At 42.8% G+C, this 25,985-nt stretch overlaps 1 protein-coding gene across 2 annotated transcripts in view; it reads left to right on the top strand.

Annotated features, from left to right (window-relative positions):
- LOC121553573 (disintegrin and metalloproteinase domain-containing protein 12) overlaps nucleotides 1–25,985 on the top strand; it is a 129,179-nt gene that overhangs the window by 6,995 nt on the left and 96,199 nt on the right. For both annotated transcript variants that reach the window (XM_041866800.2, XM_041866799.2), the window contains exons 2-3: nucleotides 17,378–17,499; nucleotides 20,552–20,625. In XM_041866800.2, coding sequence (XP_041722734.1) covers nucleotides 17,378–17,499; nucleotides 20,552–20,625 — 196 coding nt within the window. The remainder of the gene's footprint in view (nucleotides 1–17,377; nucleotides 17,500–20,551; nucleotides 20,626–25,985) is intronic.

Raw genomic sequence — 25,985 nt, 5'->3', positions numbered from 1 at the left:
AAGTTGTGTAGCTCGGTGGAGCTACTGGTACATTGTTATTGCCGGGGTAGATATTTCCCCTGTGCCTGTTATTGTTGGAGCTACCGTTACCTTGTATTGCCAGGGTAGATTTTCCCCTGTGCCTCTTTTGTTTGTCGCTATCCAGCGCTGTGTGTGTACGACGGAATAAACTCTGCATTCAGTGATATCCCTCCTGCGCCTCACTCCTTCTATCACACTCATCACATCCTGAGTGGCGCAGCGGTTTAAGGCACTGCATCTCAGTGCTTGAGGCGTCACTACAGACCCCCTGGTTCGATTCCAGGCTGTATCACAACCGGCCGTGATTGGGAGTCCCATAGGGCGGCGCACAATTGGCCCAGCGTAGGCAGTCATTGTAAATAAGAATTTGTTCTTAACTGACTTGCCTAGTTAAATAAAGATTTAAAAAATATCACAATTAATATAAATATTTCCCATAGGATCCTACTGTGTGTTCAATGGTGAGTGTCAAATGAAGGGGAGTCTCCCAGAAAAGCTGGACTGTCAACCCAGAGAAAATATAAATGTAGTTGCTTAACCATAATCATACACTGTAAGGCTAGAGGAGTGATATTATCCTAATTACTGTGTTACTACAGGGTTGTCAAACAACGTGAAGATGAGTGGGAGGTCGGTCTGCTTTGATAAGAGCATCTTAGTGAATGGCTGTTTCATTTCAGACCGATAAACTCTTAATCTTGTTTATTCCAATTAGCCTACATAGATTTAAACAAGGTTGTGTACTTTTAGGTTTGTGATTTATCCAGAGTTCAATAAAAAATGAGAGGGAGCCAAATTACCATGATTAGATTTGAGGATATTATCTATTCAGTCAGACTTTGGTTGTGTCCAAAAATAGTGGAGAAGGGCCGGGAAATTGAAGATTTTACTCTGACCGGACAAAAAAGGACACACAGAAACACAGTCTGAGAAACACACACACACACGCTTTCCTTGAGGAGTGTAGTGCTCAACATCGTTTCCTTGGATGTAACTCACATCAACACCATTATCCCATTATCCCAGAAACCCTAGACCCACTCCAATTTGCATACCGCCCCAACATATCCACAGATGATGCAATCTCTATTGCACTCCACATTGCCCTTTCCCACCTGGACAAGAGGAACACCTACGTGAGAATGCTATTCATTGACTACAGCTCAGCATTCAACACCATAGTGCCCTCAAAGCTCATCACTAAGCTAAGGATCCTGGGACTAAACACCTCCCTCTGCAACAGGATCCTGGAGTTCCTGACGGGCCGCCCCCAGGTGGTAAGGGTAGGTAACAACACATCTGCCACGCTGATCCTCAACACGGGGGCCCCTCAGGGGTGCGTGCTCAGTCCCCTCCTGTACTCCCTGTTCACCCATGAATGCATGGCCAGGCTCGACTCCAACACCATCATTAAGTTTGCCAACGACACAACAGTGGTAGGCCTGATCACCGACAACGATGAGACAGCCTATAGGGAGGAGCTGGCCGTGTGGTGCCAGGATAACAACCTCTCCCTCAACGTGACAAAGACAAAGGAGATGATTGTGGACTACAGGAAAAAAAAGAGGACTGAGCACGCCCCCATTCTCATCGACGGGGCTGTAGTGGAACAGGTTGAGAGCTTCAAGTTCCTTGGTGTCCACATCACCAACAAAGTATCATGGTCCAAACACACCAAGACAGTCGTGAAGAGGGCACGACAAAGCCTATTCCCCCTCAGGAGACTGAAAAGATTTGGCATGGGTCCTCAGATCCTCAAAAAGTTATACAGCTGCACCATCAGGGGTGCGTGCTCAGTCCCCTCCTGTACTCCCTGTTCACCCATGACTGCATGGCCAGGCTCGACTCCAACACCATCATTAAGTTTGCCGACGACACAACAGTGGTAGGCCTGATCACCGACAACGATGAGACAGCCTATAGGGAGGAGCTGGCCGTGTGGTGCCAGGATAACAACCTCTCCCTCAATGTGACAAAGACAAAGTAGATGATTGTGGACTACAGGAAAAAAAAGAGGACTGAGCACGCCCCCATTCTCATCGACGGGGCTGTAGTGGAACAGGTTGAGAGCTTCAAGTTCCTTGGTGTCCACATCACCAACAAACTATCATGGTCCAAACACACCAAGACAGTCGTGAAGAGGGCACGACAAAGCCTATTCCCCCTCAGGAGACTGAAAAGATTTGGCATGGGTCCTCAGATCCTCAAAAAGTTATACAGCTGCACCATGGAGAGCATCCTGACTGGTTGCATCACCGCCTGGTATGGCAACTGCTCGGCCTCCGACCGCAAGGCACTACAGATGGTAGTGCGTACGGCCCAGTACATCACTGGGGCCAAGCTTCCTGCCATCCAGAACCTCTATACCAGGCGGTGTCAGAGGAAGGCCATCATAATTGTCAAAGACTCCAGCCACCCTAGTCATAGACTGTTCTCTCTGCTACCGCACGGCAAACGGTACCGGAGCGCCAAGTCTAGGTCCAAAAGGCTTCTCAACAGCTTCTACCCCCAAGCCATAAGACTCCTGAACAGCTAATCATGGCTACCCGGAATATTTGCACTGCCCCCCCACCCCCACCCCATCTTTTTACACTGCTGCTACTCTGTTAATTATTTATGCATAGTCACTTTAACTCTACCCACATGTACATATTACCTCAACTACCTCAACTAGCCGGTGCCCCCGCACATTGACTCTGCACCGGTACCCCCCTGTATATAGCCTCCCTACTGTTATTTAATTTTACTTCTGCTCTTTTTTTCTCAACACTTTTTTGTTGTTGTTGTTTTATTTTGCTTTTTTATAAAAAAATAAATGCATTGTTGGTTAAGGGCTGTAAGTAAGCATTTCACGGTAATTTCTACACCTGTTGTATTCGGCGCATGTGGCAAATACAATTTGATTTGATTTGATTTGATGTCACCCCTCAGAATGCTATGGAATGCTGATGTATGGCTGCCGGCTGCCACAGTTGCCACTCCTCCCTCTGGAAAACCCATTGAGGGAATAGTATTCCTGGTTTGTCTTTCAGGCCCCAGCTCATTGGCCGTCTTTGACATTATGGGAACATAATAATAATAAATATAATATGCCATTTAGCAGACGCTTTTATCCAAAGCGACTTACAGTCATGTGTGCATAAATTTTTTGTGTATGGGTGGTCCCGGGGATCGAACCCACTACCTTGGCGTTACAAGCGCCGTGCTCTACCAGCTGAGCTACAGAGGACCACATGTTGGCATTAGTTGTTGCCGTCTTGGGACTGTGAAACACAGTTATCAGTGTCTCTCTCTGCTGGCCGTCATTGGCCATTAAAGTTGTCTTTGTGATTTAGCACCTGCGGCTCGCCAGACGCTGCTGCTGCACCACCCTGGGAACTAACAGACAAACACAGAACCTGACATGCATCCCAACACACAGATGCATGCACACATGAGTGCACAAGTGAGTGCAGAAAACACACTCACAAATGTGACCCACCACCTGGATTCGGTCCTATGTAGCAAAATTTGAAATTGTATATGTGACTCTTTTCAGGAAACTAGGCGTATGCCATTTGAATGTAAGCTTTTTTTTATCAAAATGCGTTTTTTGGCAGAAATGCCTTCTGGAACATGTGAACTTTCATGTGCCTTAATAACAAACTTGTATGCCGTCTGTAAATACGAATACAATTGTTAAATTACGAGCCTAGTTGGTTTAGCCACGGAAAATTACAGCAACCTTCCCGCTAGCTATGATTGGCTGAAATAATGAGTGGGCTGGACATGCTGAGAGATGAGTCCGGATTGGTCTGCCATGTAGTCCGCCTCTGTCTATAATATGAGCTGGTCAGTGTTTGTAGGTAATCCTTTCTAATGCTGCTTTTTTGAAATATATCATATAGTAGAACTGCATAAGTGTTGCTCTGCACTTTCGAGTTTTGAAATCAGTGGAATTAGAGTTTGATAGCTAAGGAGATGGAGGAAATTCTGGTGTTTGATTGCAAATATGCATATGGAGTCAAAAAGAGAACACACAGAAGGCTACTGTATAAAACACCTGTCTCCGGATTACATCTTCAAACTAAGGGCAACCATGGCATCCGTGACAGAGAGGGAGAAGCGTCCATCTATATACAGTGGGGGAAAAAAGTATTTAGTCAGCCACCAATTGTGCAAGTTCTCCCACTTAAAAAGATGAGAGAGGCCTGTTATTTTCATCATAGGTACACATCAACTATGACAGACAAAATTAGAAAAAAATATCCAGAAAATCACATTGTAGGATTCATAATGAATTTATTTGCAAATTATGGTGGAAAATAAGTATTTGGTCAATAACAAAAGTTTCTCAATACTTTGTTATATACCCTTTGTTGGCAATGACACAGGTCAAAAGTTTTCTGTAAGTCTTCACAAGGTTTTCACACACTGTTGCTGGTATTTTGGCCCATTCCTCCATGCAGATCTCCTCTAGAGCAGTGATGTTTTGGGGCTGTCGCTGGGCAACACGGACTTTCAACTCCCTCCAAAGATTTTCTATGGGGTTGAGATCTGGAGACTGGCTAGGCCACTCCAGGACCTTGAAATGCTTCTTCACGAAGCCACTCCTTCGTTGCCCGGGCGGTGTGTTTGGGATCATTGTCATGCTGAAAGACCCAGCCACGTTTCATATTCAATGCCCTTGCTGATGGAAGGAGGTTTTCACTCAAAATCTCACGATACATGGCCCCATTCATTCTTTCCTTTACACGGATCAGTCGTCCTGGTCCCTTTGCAGAAAAACAGCCCCAAAGCATGATGTTTCCACCCCCCATGCTTCACAGTAGGTATGGTGTTCTTTGGATCCAACTCAGCATTCTTTGTCCTCCAAACACGACGGGTTGAGTTTTTACCAAAAAGTTATATTTTGGTTTCATCTGACCATATGACATTCTCCCAATCCTCTTCTGGATCATCCAAATGCACTCTAGCAAACTTCAGACTGGCCTGGACATGTACTGGCTTAAGCAGGGGGACACGTCTGGCACTGCAGGATTTGAGTCCCTGGCGGCGTAGTGTGTTACTGATGGTAGGCTTTGTTACTTTGGTCCCAGCTTTCTGCAGGTCATTCACTAGGTCCCCCCGTGTGGTTCTGGGATTTTTGCTCACCGTTATTGTGATCATTTTGACCCCACGGGGTGAGATCTTGCGTGGAGCCCCAGATCGAGGGAGATTATCAGTGGTCTTGTATGTCTTCCATTTCCTAATAATTGCTCCCACAGTTGATTTCTTCAAACCAAGTTGCAGATTCAGTCTTCCCAGCCTGGTGCAGGTCTACAATTTTGTTTCTGGTGTCCTTTGACAGCTCTTTGGTCTTGGCCATAGTGGAGTTTGGAGTGTGACTATTTGAGGTTGTGGACAGGTGTCTTTTATACTGATAACAAGTTCAAACAGGTGCCATTAATACAGGTAACGAGTGGAGGACAGAGGAGCCTCTTAAAGAAGAAGGTACAGGTCTGTGAGAGCCAGAAATCTTGCTTGTTTGTAGGTGACCAAATACTTATTTTCCACCATAATTTGCAAATAAATTCATTAAAAATTCTACAATGTGATTTTCTGGATTTTTTTTCCTCAATTTGTCTGTCATAGTTGACGTGTACCTATGATGAAAATTACAGGCCTCTCTCATCTTTTTAAGTGGGAGAACTTGCACAATTGGTGGCTGACTAAATACTTTTTTTCCCCACTGTAGCCTGAGCGATTTTACCAGCTACGTCTATCGACAGTTGTCGCAGTGACATCATGAACAATCTATTGAAATGATTACTTGCATAGTGGAGTCTTTTGTTTAGACATGTTGCTAGCTAGCTAGCTAAATAATGAATCCGGAGACAGGTGTTTTTAGCCTTCTGTGTGTTCTCTTTTCGACTGTCTCTGCATATTTGCAATCAAACGCCAGAATTTTCTCCATCTCCTTAGCTATCATACTCTAATTCCACTGGGCATTCCACTGATTTCAAAACTCGGTCCTCCAGAAAGTGGAGAGCAACACTTATGCAGTTCTACTACGTGATATATTTTTTTTAAAAGCTGCGTTAGAAAGGATTACCTACACATACTGACCAGCTCATGTTAAAGACAGAAGCATGCTACATGGCAGACCAATCCGAACTCATCTCTCGGCATGTCCAGCCCATCCATTATCTCAGCCAATCATAGCCAATCATGGCTAGCGGGAAGGTTCCTGTATTTTTCCATGGCTAAACCAACTAGGCTCATAATTTAACCATTTTATTTGTATTTACAGATGGCATACAAGTTTGTTATTAAGGCACATGAAAGTTCACGTTCCAGAAGGCATTTCTGCCCAAAAACGCATTTTGATAAAAAATAGTTTATGTTCAAATGGCTCTCCTGTGAAGTAGTGACGGGCGACATACGCCTAGTTTCCTGAAACAAGTCACAAATGTCAATCAGCAAACAGTTCCTGGAAACCTAATTCACTATACTTATATAATGAGCAAAAATATAAATGCAATGTGTAAAGTGTTGGTCCCATGTTTCATGAGCTGAAATAAAAGATCCCAGAAATGTTCCATACGCACAAAAAGCTTATTTCTCTCCAATTTTGTGCACAAATTTGTTTACATCCCTGTCAGTGAGCATTTCTCCTTTGCCAAGATTATCCATCCACCTGACAGGTGTGGCACATGAAGAAGCTGATTAAACAGCATGATCATTACACTGGTGTACCTTGTGCTGGGGACAATAAAAGGCCACTCTAAGATGTGCAGTTTTGTCACACAACACAATGACACAGATGTCTCAAGTTTTGAGGGAGCATGCAATTGGAATGTTGACTGCAGGAATGTCCACCAGAGCTGTTGCCAGATAATTACATGTTTATTTCTCTACCATAAGCCGCCTCCAACGTCGTTTTAGAGAATTTGGCAGAATGTCCAACCGGCCTCACAGCCGCAGACCACGTGTAACCACGCCAGCCCAGGACCTCCACATCCGGCTTCTTCACCTGCGGGATTGTCTGAGACCAGTCACCCGGACAGCTGATGAAACTGAGGAGTATTTCTGTCTGTAATAAAGCCCTTTCGTGGGGAAAAACTCATTCTGATTGGCTGGGCCTGGCTCCCCATTTGGTGGGCCTATGCCCTCCCAGGCCCACCCATGGTTGCGCCCCTGCCCAGTCAATTGAAATCCATTGATTAGGGCCTAATCAATTTATTTATATTGACTGATTTCCTTATATGAGCTGTAACTCACTAAAATCTTTGAAATTGTTGCATGTTGCGTTCATATTTTTGTTCAGTATAAAAAACTCACTTAGACAGAGTAACAAAACCCCTAGTTTCCATAGTTCTGCAGTACATTGCTAACATACAGAGAGAGGAAAGCTTCGTATTAGCCAGGCAATCCCGAACCGGAGAGTTTTTTGTAGTGGACACTGGACACAGCAGCAGAACAGATCACCACACTGGGCAGACAAAAAGCCCTCAGAGAGAACCAGTGTGAGGCATGAACCCCATGCCCTCTATGGACACACTCACAGAGAACGGTGCCATGCTAGATACCAGGCTTCTCAGTTGGATGTCATTATTAGGGCTGGATGAAAGGAGGTTCATGCTAGGGTTCTCCAACTGAGAGGTAAAGAAAGGAATGATGGAGAGGGTAGAGGACTTCATTGTGCAGAGCAGAGTGAATCTGACAGACACATGCGGTCTGTGGGTTGGTGCATGTGTGTGGTGTGTGTGTGCGTGCGTGCATTCACGTGTGTAGTGCGTGTGGTTGTGTGTGCACGTGTATGTGTATGTGTGTGATCATTGGGACAGTTGCAGCTTTGAGGACTTTTTAAGCACCAGCGTTCTTCATGCAACTATTGGAGTGGTCACCATCACTCACTTAAAGGAAAGATTCACTTGTTTTGAATGTTGTATCATTTTTCTGCATCTCTGAGCGATGTTGTATCGGTCCCCGGGGTAATTTCATGTTTTCATGTGTATCTGAGCTATTCACCATTCAAGCAGGCAGAAATACAGCCAGTATGACAAGTTTTCCCCTGGTCAGTTTTATGGATTGACCTTTAGAATGCTTTTGATGGTGAGCAGAGCTTGTTCTGAGGTACTGAGAGAATATTATATTAATTGAACTACTTCTTGAAAGGTGAGAGCTGAGAAGTAGTGCTACTATGAAATGTGCCTTAAACCTGTTGATGTGTTTGTGTGTGTATGCACATACTGTACACATGCTTGCAAAATGTAGAGTTTGAGGGCCCTTTGAATGGATCTGAACATCCATGTCTTCACTAAAACCCCTGTGCTGGGTTTACTGAGGTGATAGTTGGAACATGCTTGTCCACAGCCGGCTGTTAGGTGTTTCTGCATGCGTGATCAGTTACTGAAAGCCAGAATCCCCAGGTCCCCATTCTGGGATCCCCAGAGCTCGGAGCCAGAATCCTGGGTTTGCACAGAACAAGGTGAAAAGTGGCTCCTAAGCCGATGCTTCCTCTGCAGCTCCTGATTGATGGGAGTGCCTGGACCCCCCTTAATTCACGTATACCAGTCCTTCCAGGGTTCCGCGATCGCAATGTTTTTTTGCAAAATCAACAATTCCCCGTATATTATGTGAGGGCTTGCACTATTTCTGCATAAATATGTCCAGCACATTTTCTTGACTATTTGCACAAAATCATTGCATATTGCCATGCAAAATGTCAGAATTGCAGCAGCAAAATCAAACATTTTTGTCTGCAAATATCACAAAAAATCCCTGCGAATTCCTGGAGGGACTGACATACTGTACACACACACACATGCACATGCAGACACACACACTTCAGGGACCTCCCTTAACAGATCCATTATTTCCATGGGCCCAATGTTTACCCAATCATCCACTTAATCGGCTTGGCTGTTTGAAATGGGGGTGGGGGCCCAACAGCCATGATTAACACCCCCTTTTCCAGTTAGCCCCAGCTTCATTACTGCATGCCTGTAGAGTGTTATCACTTGGCAAGGTAAGGAGGGAGGGAGCTGGCGATGGAAGGAGGAATCGAGGGATAATAATTTCAATGGCCTCCAGGCACACACACACCCCAGTGGGGTCCCTTCAGTGAGAAAGATGACTTCACCAGGGGCCTTGGACGGCATGACGAGCGCTTCTCAAGAGGACAACTGGTCCCACTTAGCACAGCAAAACAGTCCTCCCATTACATACAGGTCAAGGAGGGCCAGAGAGGGACTGGGTGGGGGACTGGTGGTGGGGTGGGGGGGGTGTTTGTATAAATTATTCCCCATCTAACCTCCATACCACCCCACATATGAGAAGGATGTCTCCTGATGCTTGTAGTTTTTTTTTTTCATTTTCTCTTTCAGCTTTGTTTGGTGTCCTGTTGATGTCATAACAACACAGAAATACTCCAGATTGTGATTGGCTTGAAGGACATACACGAAACAGCACTGGATCATGTATGAGGACAATTCACTATTTTGGTTTTGGCAACTAGCTACATTGATGTCCCTCAGGGCAGTATATGTAAGCCATGATGAAAGGCTTATTGGGTTGTGCAATATAAGAGGTTTCTTTTCAGGTTGCCTTAAGCATCCAATATCATGCTATATATACCACATTCATCATAAACATCACAGAGGAGCGAGCTAGCGTTAGCTATAGGTTTTAATAGTGTAAGAACTTGACTTCTAATAGGAATTGTTTCAACGACTGGGTCTTGTATTGTGCGCATAGTGATACAGTACAGTTTTAACAAGAGGAATTGTAAAGCATTTTCTTTGATGTTGTAGCATTAGCCCTAAAACCATAACTGGCTCATTCAAAAGAGGCTTGTGTCTTATGAATGGGGCCTTCCTTTGTACTGTAGTACTGTACTTTCAGAGTGATGAGATGGCATTAAAGTCTATGGTGCTAGAAGTTCAGGTAGGTAAAAGATACATGCTACAGAATGGATTTGATTAGCTTTTGTTAGTGTTAACAGAATGGGTGCAGCCCTATTGACTTCAATGGATGGTTCCTCATTCAAAGACTCATTGATGTTACAGAGGTAGGCACATGGCAAGCCATCCCATGCATTGAAATGAGATTTGTAAAACAACAATGTTCCCTGGAAGGTACACTGTTGGTTTATATACTATATACAGTAAGCTCCAAAAGTATTGGGACAGTGACACATTTTTAGTTGTTTTGGCTCTATACTCCAGCACTTTGGATTTGAAATTATGACTATGAGGTTAAAGTGCAGACTGTCAGCTTTAATTTGGGGGTATTGTCATCCATATCTGGTGAACCGTTTAGAAATTACAGCACTTTCTGTACATAGTCCCCCCATTTTAGTGGACCAAATGTATTGGGACAAAATCACTTATATGTGTATTAAAGTAGTGAAAAGTTAAGTATTTGGCTCTACAAACTTGTTGGATGCATTATTTCTTTTTTTAATCTTTTTTTTTTGTGCCTAATAGAAATGAATGGTAAATAATGTGTTGTGTCATTTTGGAGTCACTTTTATTATAAATAAGAATAATAATATGTTTTTTCTAAACACTTTTACATTAATGTGGATTCTACCATGATTCCAGATAGTCCTGAATGAATCGTGAATAATGATGAGTGAGAAAGTTACAGACGTTACAAATATCATACATACCCCCAAGACATGCTAACCTCTAACCATTACAATAACAGGGGAGGTTAGCATTTTTGGGAGGGTATGATATTTATGCATCTCACTCATCATTATTACTCTCTCAGCACTTTTCTCTTCTCTCTCTCTCTCTCTCTCTCTCTCTCTCTCTCTCTCTCTCTCTCTCTCTCTCTCTCTCTCTCTCTCTCTCTGTCTCTCTCTCTGTCTCTCTGTCTCTCTCACTCTGTCTCTCTCTCTCTCTCTCTCTCTCTCTCTCTGTCTCTCTCTCTCTCTCTCTCTCTCTCTCTCTCTCTGTCTCTCTCTCTCTCTCTTTGTCGCTCCTCTCTCTGTCTCTCTCTCTCTCTATCTCTCTGATGCATATAATAGGATGGGTAAAATGTTGCTGGCTGCCAGGCAGACTTGGCTTTTAAATGTAGTCTGCAACTGATTTTTCTTAACAGTATGAGAATTGGACTGTGGTTGGCATACATATGGGAACGTAGGGTTTTACTTATAATTCCAAATATTCCCAACGAAGATCAAGCATATGAGGGAGAGATGATAGATGCTGAGAGAGAGATGATAGATGCTGCATGCAAACACACATTCTCCCACACTCGGGCACACACACTCACACACAACCACACACACACACACACACAGGCGACCTCTCATCCCTCTCTATATTAACACCATGTAATTACCAAGACTTTCAGTGTGTGAGAGAAGAGGGAACATATGAATAGAGGGGGAGCCGTGTTAGAGCCAGTGTTGAAAGCTTTATTACAAGACGTCTGCTTGACTTACATTTTATATAGTGTTTTTTTTCAATTGCACTCTAACCGCAGAATGTGGCCACTGTTAAAAACTCGCGCCGTCGCGGTTTTCACGCACCACTATAACAAACAAACTACTGTAGGGGATTGGTTAAATATCTTATAAAAACAGGAGGTCTCATTTTGTGCCGTTGTTAGGATATGAACCACAGTGGATAAATGTAGTTTGAGCCATCCTGGGAGCACAGTCCACTGTTGGACAGTCTGATGCAGGAATCAAATGTGGCGTTGTCGTCAGACTGGTCTTCAAAGAGAGTCCCAGTCCCATTAACCAGAGAGAGTGTGACAGAGAGTAAAGAGTACTCAGACACATCACACAGACACCATAGTTCCCTACTGTAGGCCCTGACTTCTCAAACTTCCCATGATCCAGCCACCCGGTGGCATTTCCAGACAGAAAACCCCAGCCCCTCTAGTGTATAGCAGTAGAGCTCAGAGAACATGAGGAACAACAGTCTCACTGTGTTTACTGGTAGAGTTGTGGTTCCCAGAGCCTTACATTAATGATAGCAGGGCTTTATCACCAGTCCTTAGGCCTCCCTCCCCCTGTTCCGCCCTCCATCCCTCCACCTTCCCTGGGGCTAGTGTTCCCAGCACTTCCTCCTTGGCCACACAGGAACCCCACTGGGCCTGCTATCATCTGAGCACGCTCAGTGTGGACCTCACAGGGCCCAGACGACAGTGGTCTGTGAGAGCAGAGGAGAGGAGGGGGAGCATGGAGAGAGATACTGATAAGAGTGTCTAGTTTGAGAAACAGGCACCTCACAGGTCCTCAACTGGCAGCTTCATTAAATAGTACCCGCAAAACACCAGTCTCAACGTCAACAGTGAAGAGGAGACTCTGGGATGCTGACATTCTAGGCAGAGTTGCAAAGAAAAAGCCATATCTCAGACTGCCCATCTTAATCTTTTCTTTAGGCCAGTCTGAGATATGGCTTTTTCTTTACAACTCTGTTTTGCGGGTACTATTTAATGAAGCTGCCAGTTGAGGACCTGTGAGGCGCCTGTTTCTCAAACTAGACACTCTAATGTAGTTGTCCTCTTGCTCAGTTGTGCACTGGGGCCTCCCACTCCTCTTTCTATTCTGGTTAGAGCCAGTTTGCGCTGTTCTGTGAAGGGAGTAGTACACAGCGTTGTACGAGATCTTCAGTTTCTTGGCAATTTCTCGCATGGAATAGCCTTCATTTCTCAGAACAAGAATAGACTGACGAGTTTCAGAAGAAAGTTATTTGTTTCTGGCCATTTTGAGCCTGTAATCGAGCCCACAATTGCTGATGCTCCAGATACTCAACTAGTCTCAAGAAGGCCAGTTTTATTGCTTCTTTAATCAGCACAACAGTTTTCAGCTGTTCTAACATAATTGTTAGCAAATGGGGTTTCTAATGATCAATTAGCCTTTTAAAATGATAAACTTGGATTAGCAAACAGAATGTGCCATTGGAATACAGGACTGATGGTTGCTGATAATGGGCCTCTGTACGCCTATGTAGATGTTCCATAAAAAATCAGCCATTTCAAGCTACAATAGCCATTTACAACATTAACAATGTCTACGCTGTATTTCGGATCAATTTGATGTTATTTTAATGGACAAAACCATTGCTTTTCTTTCGAAAACAAGGACATTTCTAAGTGACCCCAAACTTTTGAATGGTATATATATATATATATATATATATATATATATATATATATATATATATATATATATATATATATACACACTCTGTCTGCTTGTATACACATACCCCTTGACTTATTCCACATTTTGTTGGGTTACAGCCTGAATTCAAAATGTATTAAATAGATTTGTTTCTCACCCATCAACACACAATACCCCATAATGACATAATGACAGTGAAAACATGTTTTTAGACATTTTTGCAAATGTATTGAAAATGAAATACCGAAATATCTCATTTACTCAAATATTCCCTGAGTCAGTACATGTTAGAATCACCTTTGGCAGTGATGACAGCACGTCTCTAAGAGCTTTGCACAAATGGATTGGACAATATTTGCCCATTATTATTTTCGAAATTCTTCAAGCTCTGTCAAATTTACATATATATATATTTTTAATTTTCCATTTAGCAGATGCTCTTATCCAGAGCGACTTACTGTAGTGAGTGCATTAATTAATTAAATTAATATGCCATTTAGCAGACGCTTTTATCCAAAGCGACTTACAGTCATGCGTGCAGAAATTTTTTGTGTATGGGTGGTCCCGGGGATCGAACCCACTACCTTGGCATTACAAGCGCCGTGCTCTACCAGCTGAGCTGGTAATACTTTTTTCGTACTGGTCCTCCGTTGGAATCGAACCCACAACCCTGGCGCTATGCTCTACCAACTGAGTTACACGTGACAAATTGGTTGTTGATCATAGCTAGACAGCCATTTTCAAGTCTTGGCATAGATTTTCAAGCAGATTTAAGTCAAAACTGTATCTCGGCCACTCAGCAACATTCACTGTCTTCTTGGTAAGCAACTCCAGTGTAGATTTGGCCTTGTGTTTTAGGTTATTGTCCTGAGGAAAGGTGAACTAATCTCCCAGTGTCTGGTGGAAAGCAGACTGAACCAGGCTTTCCTCTTGGATTTTGCCTGTGCTTAAGCTCCATTACGTTTCTTTTTTATCCTGAAAAACTCCCAGTCCATAACAATTACAAGAGTACCCATAACATGATGCAGCCACCACTATGCTTGAAAATATGGAGAGTGGTACTCAGTAATGTGTTGTATTGGATTTGCCCCAAGCATAACACTTTGTAAATCTATGAAGCTGGAGACACTTATCTCCCTCATTAACTTTAAGCATCAGTTGTCAGAGCAGCTTACCGATCACTGTACCTGTACACAGCCCATCTGTAATTAGCCCGCCCAACTACCTCATCCCCATATTGTTATTTACATTGTTATTTATTTTGCTAATTTGCACCCCAGTATCTCTATTTGCACATCATCTTCTGCACATCTATCACTCCAGTTTTAATACTAAATTGTAATTATTTTGCACTATGGCCTATTTATTGCCTTACCTCCATAACTTACTACATTTGCACACACTGTATATAGATTTTCTATTTTCTATTGTGTTATTGACTGTATGTTTTTGTTTATTCCATATGTAACTCTGTGTTGTTGTTGTTTTTATCGCACTGCTTTGCTTTATCTTGGCCAGGTCACAGTTGTAAATGAGAACTTGTTCTCAACTGGCTTACCTGGTTAAATAAAGGTGAAATAAAATAAAAAATAAAATAAAAGTATTCAGGACAAAAAGTTAATTGCTTTGGCACATTTCTTGCAGTATTACTTTAGTGCCTTGTTGCAAACAGGATGCATGTTTTGGAATATTTTTATTCTGTACAGGCTTCCTTCTTTTCACTCTGTCAATTAGGTTAGTATTGTGGAGTAACTACAATGTTGTTGATCCATCCTCAGTTTTCTCCTATCTCAGCCATTAAACTGTACCTGTTTTAAAGTCACCATTGGCCTCATGGTGAAGTCCCTGAGCAGTTTCCTTCGTCTCTGGCAACTGAGTTAGGAAGGACGCCTGTATCTTTGTAGTGACTGGGTGTATTGATACACCATCCAAAGTGTAATTAATAACTTCACCATGCTCAAAGGGATATTCAATGTCTGCTTTTTTTTACTCATCTACCAATAGGTGCCCTTCTTTGCGAGGCATTGGACAACCTCCCAGGTCTTTGTGGTTGAATCTGTGTTAGAAATGCACTGCTCGACTTACTGACCTTACAATTAACTGTATGTGTGGGGTACAGAGATAAGGTAGTCATTCAAAAATCATGTTAAACACTATTATTGCACACAGAGTGAGTCCATGTAACTTATGACTTGTTCAGCAAATGTTTACTCTTGAATTTATTTAGGCTTGCTATAACAAAGTGGTTGAATACTTGACTCAAGACATTTAAGCGTTTCATTTTTAATTAATTTGTAAAATGTCTAAAAACATAATTCCACTTTGATATTATGGAGTATTGTGTGTAGGCCAGTGACAAAACATCTCAATTTAATCAATTTTAAGTCAAGGGGTGAAAAGTCAAGGGGTGTGAATACTTGCTGAAGGCACTGTACATACTCAAATGGACAGCTTCCTCAAGTACTGCATATTCTGTGGTGTCTAGCTTGTCTAACTAGCTAACTGTGTAATACCCCTAGTGAATTCACCTTACCAGCAGGGTAAAGAAGTTGCTTTTAATGCTAAAATAATAGATTTACAATAGAACAAAACATTGGGGGAGAAAAAGCTTTATATTGATTCCCAGTATAACAGAATAAGAGCTTTAATGTACAGCACAGCAATTTGTTGTTTTGTGCAGCAGTGCTATTGAGAGATATTGGTAAAGCTGTGTTCCTGAAGAGCTGTGTGAAACCATCCATTATTGATGTTGTGTCTTACTGCCGAACAGATACCCTTTGGGGACATCACTGTTTCACAGTAGAATAATAGAGAGCTTGCATTGTGTTTGGAAAAGGCAATATCTAAAGGCAATATGTCTACAGCGCTGTACAGTTTGTCTGAGGGCCTCTTCATTGTCTGAAACCTAGTCCAATTGGTGTGTTTGAAAAATGGATGCCTGTAGTAGTGATATTTAATGTGAATGTTTTCTTGACCCGCAGTAGGTCAGTTTGGCTCACTCAAGTGACCTAAAACCCTTACATAAATGGGGCATTTAGTGTGGAATCAATTCAAGGTCATTTAAACAATAGAGCAGGTTTCCCTGCTTGTCTGTCCTCGGTCGCAACACTCACTACCGAGTTCCAAACTGCCCCTGGAAGCAACATCAGCACAATAACTGTTCATCGGGAGCTTAATGAAATGGGTTTCCATGGCCGAGCAGCCGCACACAAGCCTAAGATCACCATGTGCAATGCCAAGAGTCGGCTGGAGTGGTGTAAAGCTCGCCGCCATTGGACTCTGGAGCAGTGGAAACGCGTTCTCTGGAGTGATGAATGAAGCTTCACCATCTGGCAGTCCGAGGGACGAATCTGGGTTTGGCGGATGCCAGGAGAATGCTACCTGCCCGATTGCATAGTACCAACTGTAAAATTTGGTGGAGGAGGAATAGTGGTATGGGGCAGTTTGGGGAAGGCCCTTTCCAGTTTCAGCATGAAAATGCTCCCATGCACAAAGCGAGGTCCATACAGAAATGGTTTGTTGAGATCAGTGTGGAAGAACTTGACTGGCCTGTACAGAGCCCTGACCTCAACCCCATTGATCACCTGCGGGATGAATTGGAACGCTAACTGCGAGCCAGGCCTAATTGCCCAACATCAGTGTCCGACCTCACTAATGCTCTTGTGGCTGAATGGAAGCAAGTCCCCGCAGCAATGTTCCAACATCTAGTGGAATGCCCATGATTTTGGAATGAGATGTTCGACGAGCAGGTGTCCACATACTTTTGGTCATGTAGTGTATATGTTTGAGCTTCAGTCACTTTGCAGTCTACAAATTATTTGTAATTATGTTCCGGCCCCCGACCATCCGCTCAAGAAAGATCAGCCCACAGCTGAATCTAGTTGATGAACCATGCAATAGAGCAACACATTTTACTTGAGGTGGCCTGAAGCTAAATGATGAAACAATCACGTTCAATGATGAAACAATGTTCAAAAGACTAACATTTCAAGTCTGATAAAAATGTTATGTCATTCTCCATAATCTCATTGTTGACTGCCGCCTCAACCATTGACGTCAGGGGTTATGTCATTCTCATTATACAGTAATATACATGCTCTCAGTTAGGCCACCTCAGGTCAAGTGATAGCAGTACTTAACAGAGACCAGAAAGACATCAGTCTTGCGCTAACCATACCCACTCAGTACAAACCACTTCCATTGATTACATCACATAACTAATCACTGTTATTGATCTTTTAACAGGCAACAGCTTGGACCAGAGCGTGCTGCACAGTGCTGTCCCTAAGCCCCAAAGCTATGACACCACGGTACCTCTCCTGCTAGAAGGGCGGGAGCGCAGACCACTCAGCCAGCTCAAGTCCAGGGTAAATATTCATAAAGCGGCCACTTAGCGGTCTTGGCTAATGCTAATAAGCTGCTCCTAGCTCAGCCAAGCACAGATGCCAGCCTGCCTGCTCACCTGTCACAGGTATCCTGTGTTGTTCCAGTCGTGAGCTCCTAATAATTTCCCTTCCCCATTTCTGTTTATCCTCGGCTGATTCCCCTTTGTGTTTTTTCCTCAGAGCTCGCTCCCCACGGCGTTGAATGGCCCCTCTGTTGTTTGTTTAGTATGAGCTAGGCCCTGGGCTCCACACACTGTGAAATGATTCCCCCAAATCACCAGGCTCCTATACTCTACAACTCAGCAGTGCATGAAAAGGAAAAAAAATGTAAATGGTTTACCACTGGCAGAAGACTACCTTTTTTCCCAAACTGTCTGGTTTAGTAACAAAGTCAGGTAGCAACCGGATTTCAAACCATCTAACCATTGTGCTAAAATGTATTGGACAGATGAGCATTGTTGTGAATGGCTAGCAAATGCACCCTAACACTTGTTATCCTTGACATACCAAAACAGTAAGCACAGCAAAGATTTATAAGACATATTAGAGTTTCTTTCTATGAACCATGTGTAATGCCTGAAATCCATTCAGTTGTTAAAACCAGGTAAATCAGCACATTTGATCTCAGCTATTACATGGGGTCTTTAACAAATTAAGCACGTTCTGCAATTGAGTATGTGGTTTTAGGATATCTTAGGGTAGCTTCAGACGGGGAAACCCAATGCGTTCAGCCCACTAGGACTTAGTGAGAGAAATACATTTTTGAAATCCGGGATCTCCCACTGCACCATAGGGAAACCAATCCCGACAAGGGAAATGCGTGGGTGTTGAGTAGTACTATGTAAAACAGCCATGGCTTTCCAAGATTTATCCCTCAGATTATACATGAGTGGATAGGTTTTTCCTAGCTGGAAGAAATACCACACCCTCGGAGGGGGGGGGGTTCTGCTATATTAGTGTCTCAATTACACACTCTCCCTGAATGTTGAGCTTGTGCTTTACTTGGATGACATGGGGAGGGTATAAGCAAAACAACAACATCTCTGAAATGAGAAGGAGTCTTGAGAGCTGCCAGTGATGCACCAGTAATGCATCAGAATGTGTTATATTATAGCTTTGTCTGGAACAATGAAGAAATTCTAGTTATTTAGTTAGGACAGAATTGTGGTGAAAATGTATTTTATTTTATTAGAGAGGTATTCCATTGTCATGACACTACATAATCAATTGAGTTTGACAGTAATGTGTATTTGTATAGTTCACGAGCCAGCTGTTATAGCCATGTTGACCATTCCAACATATTTTTGAGTTTAAGAAGTTTATTATTTTATCAGAGATGATACCAAACTTATTTTTCCCTCCACCATTTTAGTTTTTATTGAACTGTTTTCGGTGCTACAAGAAATAGCAAGCCAATATCTTGGTGGTGTTGAGTCAGGACAGTGGAGTGATGACCTGACATGAACCGTCCTGCCTTCTAAACCACAAATGGACCCACCGTGGACCTACAAACCATACAACTCTATGCACAAGGACTACTTTTAACAATTTCTACGGAACATTTTACAAAAACACATTTACTTGAAGATCAGTGCAGATACAACATTTGGTAAAAGAATGACGGCACCAACAGCACAAACCGTCATTCGGTTACCAAACTTTACATCTGCACTGTTCTTCAAGTAAATGTGTTTTTGTAAAATGTTCTGTGGACATTGTTAAATAGAGTTGTATGGTTTGTTTAACTTTGCAATCATTGGTTTTTGTTTGGCATACATTTTAAAGTGAAAAAACAGAGTCTCAGTATCACTCTGTTACCGTGGAATTGCCCTTATCTGACTGGGACAAAATAATGGTTGTTCTGTCTCTGTCTGTCTGTATGTCTGTCTGTCTGTCTATCTTTATCCCTGCCTGTCTGTCTGTCTCTATTTATCTCTCAAGGTGCAGCCGAAATGCCTGGCTGCTTGTCTGTGTACCTGCTTCTACATGGGTAGTAAAATAGTTTTAATGACAACATTACTTTTTCCTAGCAGGACGCTCTCCATCGCTACCTGTGTGTGTGTGTGTGTGTGTGTGTGTGTGTGTGTGTGTGTGTGTGTGTGTGTGTGTGTGTGTGTGTGTGTGTGTGTGTGTGTGTGTGTGTGTGTGTGTGTGTGTGTGTGTGTGTGTGTGTGTGTGTGTGTGTGTGTGTGTGTGTGTGTGTGTGTGTGTGTGTGTGTGTGTGTGTGTGTGTATATGTGTGTGATACAGTATCTGATAGCCTGTGATAAACTGTACGACAGACAGAGATTCCCAACTGCTGTCAAGCCCCCCTTTTCCCATGGGCCAGTTCGGTCATAACTCATGAGTGTTAAAAAGGCAGGAGGTCTGGGGAAATTAGTGTCAGTGTCATAACTCATGAGTGTTAAAAAGGCAGGAGGTCTGGGGAAATTAGTGTCAGTCAGCACTGAAATATGCAGACAATCATCAAAATGTTGTTCTTGCACTCAAGGAAAAACACTGTTTGCTCTGCAAAAACAGAAATGTTTTTGGTGTTGATTTCTGACCAACATCAACCTGACATGGTAGATTATTGCTGTAGACCTAAAGGGGAATTTTTAATTTCATGTTCAACATTAGCTCGTTTTTTACATTACTGTATTACATTATTATTTTATAAATGTCTCCAACTTTCTGAATGAACGGAGTCCAGTTTTTAACCTAACTATGGGAAATCATTAAAGGGACTAACGGAAGTGTCTATGACCTGGTCATCCTCGGATGGAGAATTAGTAACGGAGAGGCGCGAAACATATGTGCTCATCAAAAAGTCAGCTGTCATGGCTAGAGTCCAGAGCTTTCCCTGGTCATGTCACGTAGTCAGGAAAACAGGGCCCTAGTCATGACAACCACCAATGCAATGCAATGGATCTGGGAACTGGAATCACTCTTCCTGGCCCTCTCCCAGCATACCCTCGTACTTCCTGTCCAGTATGTGTCAGCTTTGCTGGGTGTCCCGTCCCCTCACCTCTCGTGTCCTCTGTTTGTGTTCTAGAGTCATCCTGCTTCACTGAAGCTGGTGGTGGAGGCGGAAGGCGAACAACTGGTCCTGGCACTAGAAAAAAACGAGTAAGTTATCATTCTATATTCCACTGCACATCCTAAAATCCTACATCCGACCGTCATCACTGCAGGCATCTAGGCTTCCAAAGGAATATGGATGTTTTGGGGACTAGTGGATATTGGTTTATTTCATGAATGGTTTGTTTGAATTTGGGAAGATACAAGCACATTGACATATGGAGTAAACAATGATCAGATGTGTTGCTCTTCAGCTAGCATATGCTGTGCCCATGGCTGTAGTAAGAGCTATGGCAAACACTTCTACAGTATGAGGGCTGATACAGTTTCATGGAGGGGAAAATATATTTCACCGAACAAATGTCGAGGCTCTTTTATGGTTTAGTCTCTCTGAAGAGTTGACTGATGATAGTTGATAAAGAATGAGGGTGAAGTGGACTCAGAGGTTTTTACCCCCTCCTCTCAATCTCCCTTTTCCCTTTCTCTCATCACCTTCTTCTCTTCCAGACTGTGGAATATACCACCAGGCATGAGAACTGGGAATCCTGTGGAGTATTTGTGAAATAAACTGCATATATACACACAGTTCATATATACAGTACAAGCTAAGCACTTCCAGAAGCAAAGAGACTTGGGCCAGGTATTAGGTCTGAAGCAGCCATGGGCCTTCAAGTATTTTATACTTGGCATAGACATTGCGTTTGAATGTGTAACTTACACTCCTTGGCTTGGACACTGTGCAGGAGACATGATCTCCCTCCAGTTAGTTTACTCTGCCAGGTTTGATGGACCACCATAGATGCATAGACTAGACCAGTAGGGATAAGACCCCAGAGATCTATCAGATTTCACTGCAACACTACTGAGATAGTACATACACTTGGACATCAGGATATTCTCATTGATTTTGTGTACTGCACTCACTCCCATCACTCCTTTAAAACACCCCCACTATAAACATAAAAACTCTGATTTTCCTCATCACCTCACTTCTACTGTCCAAATTAATCTCTGTCCCTGACAAAATTCCCACCACCCTATTCCTAAAAAGAAAAAATCCTACCCAACTACCCTGCTACCCCACCCGCACCGCCAACCTCGGTGACATGTGGGTCAGCTGTGAGAGATAAGCCAGCCCAACCATTCCCTTCCGTCTGTTCCGCCTGTCCTCTTCCCTGCCTCCCTCCAGATGTGTCCGCTGATGTCTGTCTCATGTCTGTGCCCAGACACAGGTGGTGTGTGACCTCTGCATGCCCTCTGTGTGTGTACTGTGTGGGGTCGTACACTCCCTGCCTTCTCTGTAGAATCAGGTGGTAGGAAGAAACTCTGAGTTAATCAGAGCTAACGCAGAGTAATAGTTTGCTCTCTCAGTTTGTGGTGTGTAACAGCACAATATTTGCTATCTGTCTATACTGTTTTATGCTGCTAATGTCCACTTAATAGTGTTCAGTATGGAGGTTCTATTATCCTAAGAAATTAGTTTCACACATAAATTAGCTGCACTGTAGACAGACAGAGATCTAAGCGACAGGTAGAGCAGGAAGTACTCTGAAATGTATAGAGATTCTGTATTCATTCTATAAGAGTTTGTGTTTTATTGGTTTTCAGTAAGAGTGAGTTAGTCAACTGAATTAAATTACCTGTTTAGTAAGTGGATGTGTTCTGGGCTGAGTTATGCAAGGTTTACTGTAAATGTTTGTTTTTTTACAGAGTTCTGCTGAGTCCATAAGGTTTCCTCATTTGGTCTTCCTCAAGAGCACACCTGGTCCAGGGCCAATCTGAAAAGATCTTGCACTACCCAAAGTAAACGGAATACCAAATCTAATTAATAAACCAATATGTTAGCTAGCAGCCCTCTGGCCCAACAGTCTGGCCTAGAGCAAGTACAGAGCTTTTCAGGCAGTGTGTGTGTTTGGGCATGCATGCGTTTGTTCATTGCTTATCATAAATAGATTGATTCCTTTATCCTCTCAGCTGGAAGCACTCACAACCTGTGTAGCATTAACAGTATTGTAAGACCAACTCAGTGGATTTATGGTTAGAATGTCCGTCCTGAGATTGGAAGTCTGAGAGTTCGATCCCTGGACGAGTCATACCAAAGACTATACAAATGGGACCCGATGCATCTCTGCTTGGCACTAAGGAGATAGATTGGGGGAAGGCCCTGTGGTAGACTAGCGTCCATGGGGTGTACTTGTACAGTACCAGTCAAAAGTTTGGACACACCTACTCATTCCAGTGTTTTTCTTTATTTTTACTATTTTCTACATTGTAGAATAATAGTGAAGACATCAAAACTATGAAATAACACATATGGAATTATGTATTAACCAAAAAAGTGTTAAACAAATCAAAATATATTTTATATTTGAGATTCTTCAAAGTAGCCACCCTTTGCCTGGATGACAGCTTTGCACACTCTTGCCATTCTCTCAACCAGCTTCATGAGGTAGTCACCTGGAAAGCATTTCAATTATTTTTATTGTATTTTTATTTAACCTTTATTTAACTAGGCAAGTCAGTTAAGAACAAATTCTTATTTACAATGACGGCCTACACCGGCCAATACCGGACGACGCTGGGCCAATTGTGCGCCGCCCTGTGGGACTACCAATCTCGGCTGGTTGTGATACAGCCTGGAATCGAACAAGGGGGTCTGTAGTGACGCCTCAAGCACTGAGATGCTGTACCTTAGACCGCTGCGCCACTCGGGAGCCTGGTTAAAAGTTAATTTGTGGAATTTATTTCCTTAATGCGTTTGAGCCAATCAGTTGTGTTGTGACAAGGTAGGGGTGGTATACAGAAGATAGCCCTATTTGGTAAAAGACCAAGTCCATATTATGGCAAGAACAAATAAGCAAAGAGAAATGACAGTCCATCATTACTTTAACCTCTATGGAATCAGTGTCCCGTATACGGGACGGTTGAGCTAACGTGCGCTAATGTGATTAGCATGACTGTTGTAAGTAACAGCAAACCTTCCAGGACATAGACATGTCTTATATGGGCAGAAAGCTTAAATTCTTGTTAATCTAACTGCACTGTCCAATTTACAGTAGCTATTACAGTGAAAAGATACCATGCTATTGTTTAAGGAGAGTGCACAATAACAACAAACTTATCATGGCAACTGGTTTGATACATTCACCTCTGAAGGTAACTAATGCACTTACATTCAGTAATCTTGCTTTGATTTGTCATCCTAAGAGTCCCAGAGATAAATTGTAGCATAGTTTTGTTTGATAAAATCCATTTTTATATTCAAATGTAGGAACTGGGTTCTATAGTTTGAACCCCTGCTGTCTCTGGCTCCACACCCACCCCGCCTGGCCATCAAGTTAGTGTATAAGCAAATGATCCATCATGTATGACATTCCTGGGAGTGTGAACTTACATTTTGTATTACCATATCATTTTCGTATGTTCTCTATAGTTATGTACTTGAATATGATTCAATTGACCAATTCGGCACATTTGGGCAGACTTGATACAAAATAGTCCAGTATTGCAATGCTTCACTGGATCAATCTGAAACTTTGCACACACACTGATGCCATCTAGTGGCAAAAATCTAAATTGCGCCTAAACTGCAATATTATATTGTGGCCTTTCTCTTGCATTTCAAAGATGATGGAACAAAAAAATAATAGAAAACACATGTTTTTTGTTAGTATTATCTTTTAACAGATCTAATCTGTTATATTCTCCTACATTAATTTCACGTTTCCACAAACTTCAAAATGTTTCCTTTCAAATGGTATCAAAAATATGCATATCCTTGCTTCAGGTCCTGAGCTACAGGCAGTTAGATTTGGGTATGTCATTTTAGGTGAAAATTGAAAAAAGGGTCCGATCCTTAAGAGTTTAAGACATGAAGGTCAGTCAATCCGGAAAATGTCAAGAACTTTGAAAGTTTCTTCAAGTGCAGTCGCAAAAACCATCAAGCGCTATGATGAAACTGGCTCTCATGAGGACCGCCACAGGAAAAGAAGACCCAGAGTTACCCCTGCTGCAGAGGATAAGTTCATTAGAGTTAACTGCACCTCAGATTGCAGCCAAAATAAATGCTTCACAGAGTTCAATTAACAGACACATCTCCACATCAACTGTTCAGAGGAGACTGCGTGAATCAGGCCTTCATGGTCGAATTGCTGCAAAGAAACCACTACTAAAGGACACCTATAAGAAGAAGAGACTTGCTTGGGCCAAGAAACACGAGCAATGGACATTAGACCGGTGGAAATCTGTCCTTTGGTCTGATGAGTCCAAATTTGAGATTTTTGGTTCAAACCGCTGTGTCTTTTTGAGACGCAGAGTAGGTGAACGGATGATCTCTGCATGTGTGGTTCCCACCGTGGGGGTGTGATGGTGTGGGGGTGCTTTGCTGGTGAGACTGTCTGTGATTTATTTAGAATTCAAGGGACACTTAACCAGCATGGCTACCACAGCATTCTGCAGCGATACGCCATCCCATCTGGTTTGCACTTAGTGGGACTGTCATTTGTTTTTCAACAGGACAATGACCCAAAACACACCTCCAGGCTGTGTAAGGGCTATTTGACCAAGAAGGAGAGTGATGGAGTGCTGCATCAGATGACCTGACCTCCACAATCACCCTACCTCAACCCAACTGAGATGGTTTGGGATGAGTTGGACCGCAGAGTGAAGGAAAAGCAGCCAACAAGTGCTCAGCATATGTGGGAATTCCTTCAAGACAGTTGGAAAATAATTCCTCATGAAGCTGGTTGAGAGAATGCCAAGAGTGTGCAAAGCTGTCATCAAGGCAAAGGGTGGCTACTTTGAAGAATCTCAAATATAACATTTGTTTAACCATTTTTGGGTTACTACATGATTCCACATATGTGTTATTTCATAGTTTTGATGTCTTCACTATTATTCTACAATGTAGCTTGACTGGTACTGTACATCAAGCTGCCTCACGCTACAGAAACAGGAGATAGGCTCCTACTCCTTTGAGCTGTTTTGGCTTGCACAAGCAAAGGCTACTTCCAGTTACTGAGTCTCTCTAAAGTAACATCCCAGGCCCACTTCAACTTTTTCCTTTGGTCTCTCCTGGAAATATTTGACCCAAAAAAGGGGTCAATTTGGAGCTGGACCTGCATGTTCTGTCTGAGCTTGATGTTGGCTCTCTGTCAGCTCTGTACCTGAGCATCAGACTGAGAAATGAGGCTGACGTGTCTGGCCTCATTGAATCCTGGCACTCATTTATTCCCATTTCTGTGTTTAGTTTTTTGGAGGGTGTGTGTATGCCAGCAGAGCTGTTTCTATTTATTCAGTCTGAGTGGAGTGCCTCCTAGCTCCCGAAGCAGCACCCACCGCTTCATTGTTTCAACGTTTCCAAGGCTTCAGATATAGATTTTTTTTATAGAATTTTCTGTCATTAGTCA

Source organism: Coregonus clupeaformis, chromosome 37 (assembly GCF_020615455.1).
Source record: "Coregonus clupeaformis isolate EN_2021a chromosome 37, ASM2061545v1, whole genome shotgun sequence".
In the NCBI taxonomy this organism is placed as follows: Eukaryota; Metazoa; Chordata; class Actinopteri; order Salmoniformes; family Salmonidae; genus Coregonus; species Coregonus clupeaformis.
This window is presented reverse-complemented; position numbering and strand designations above follow the sequence as displayed.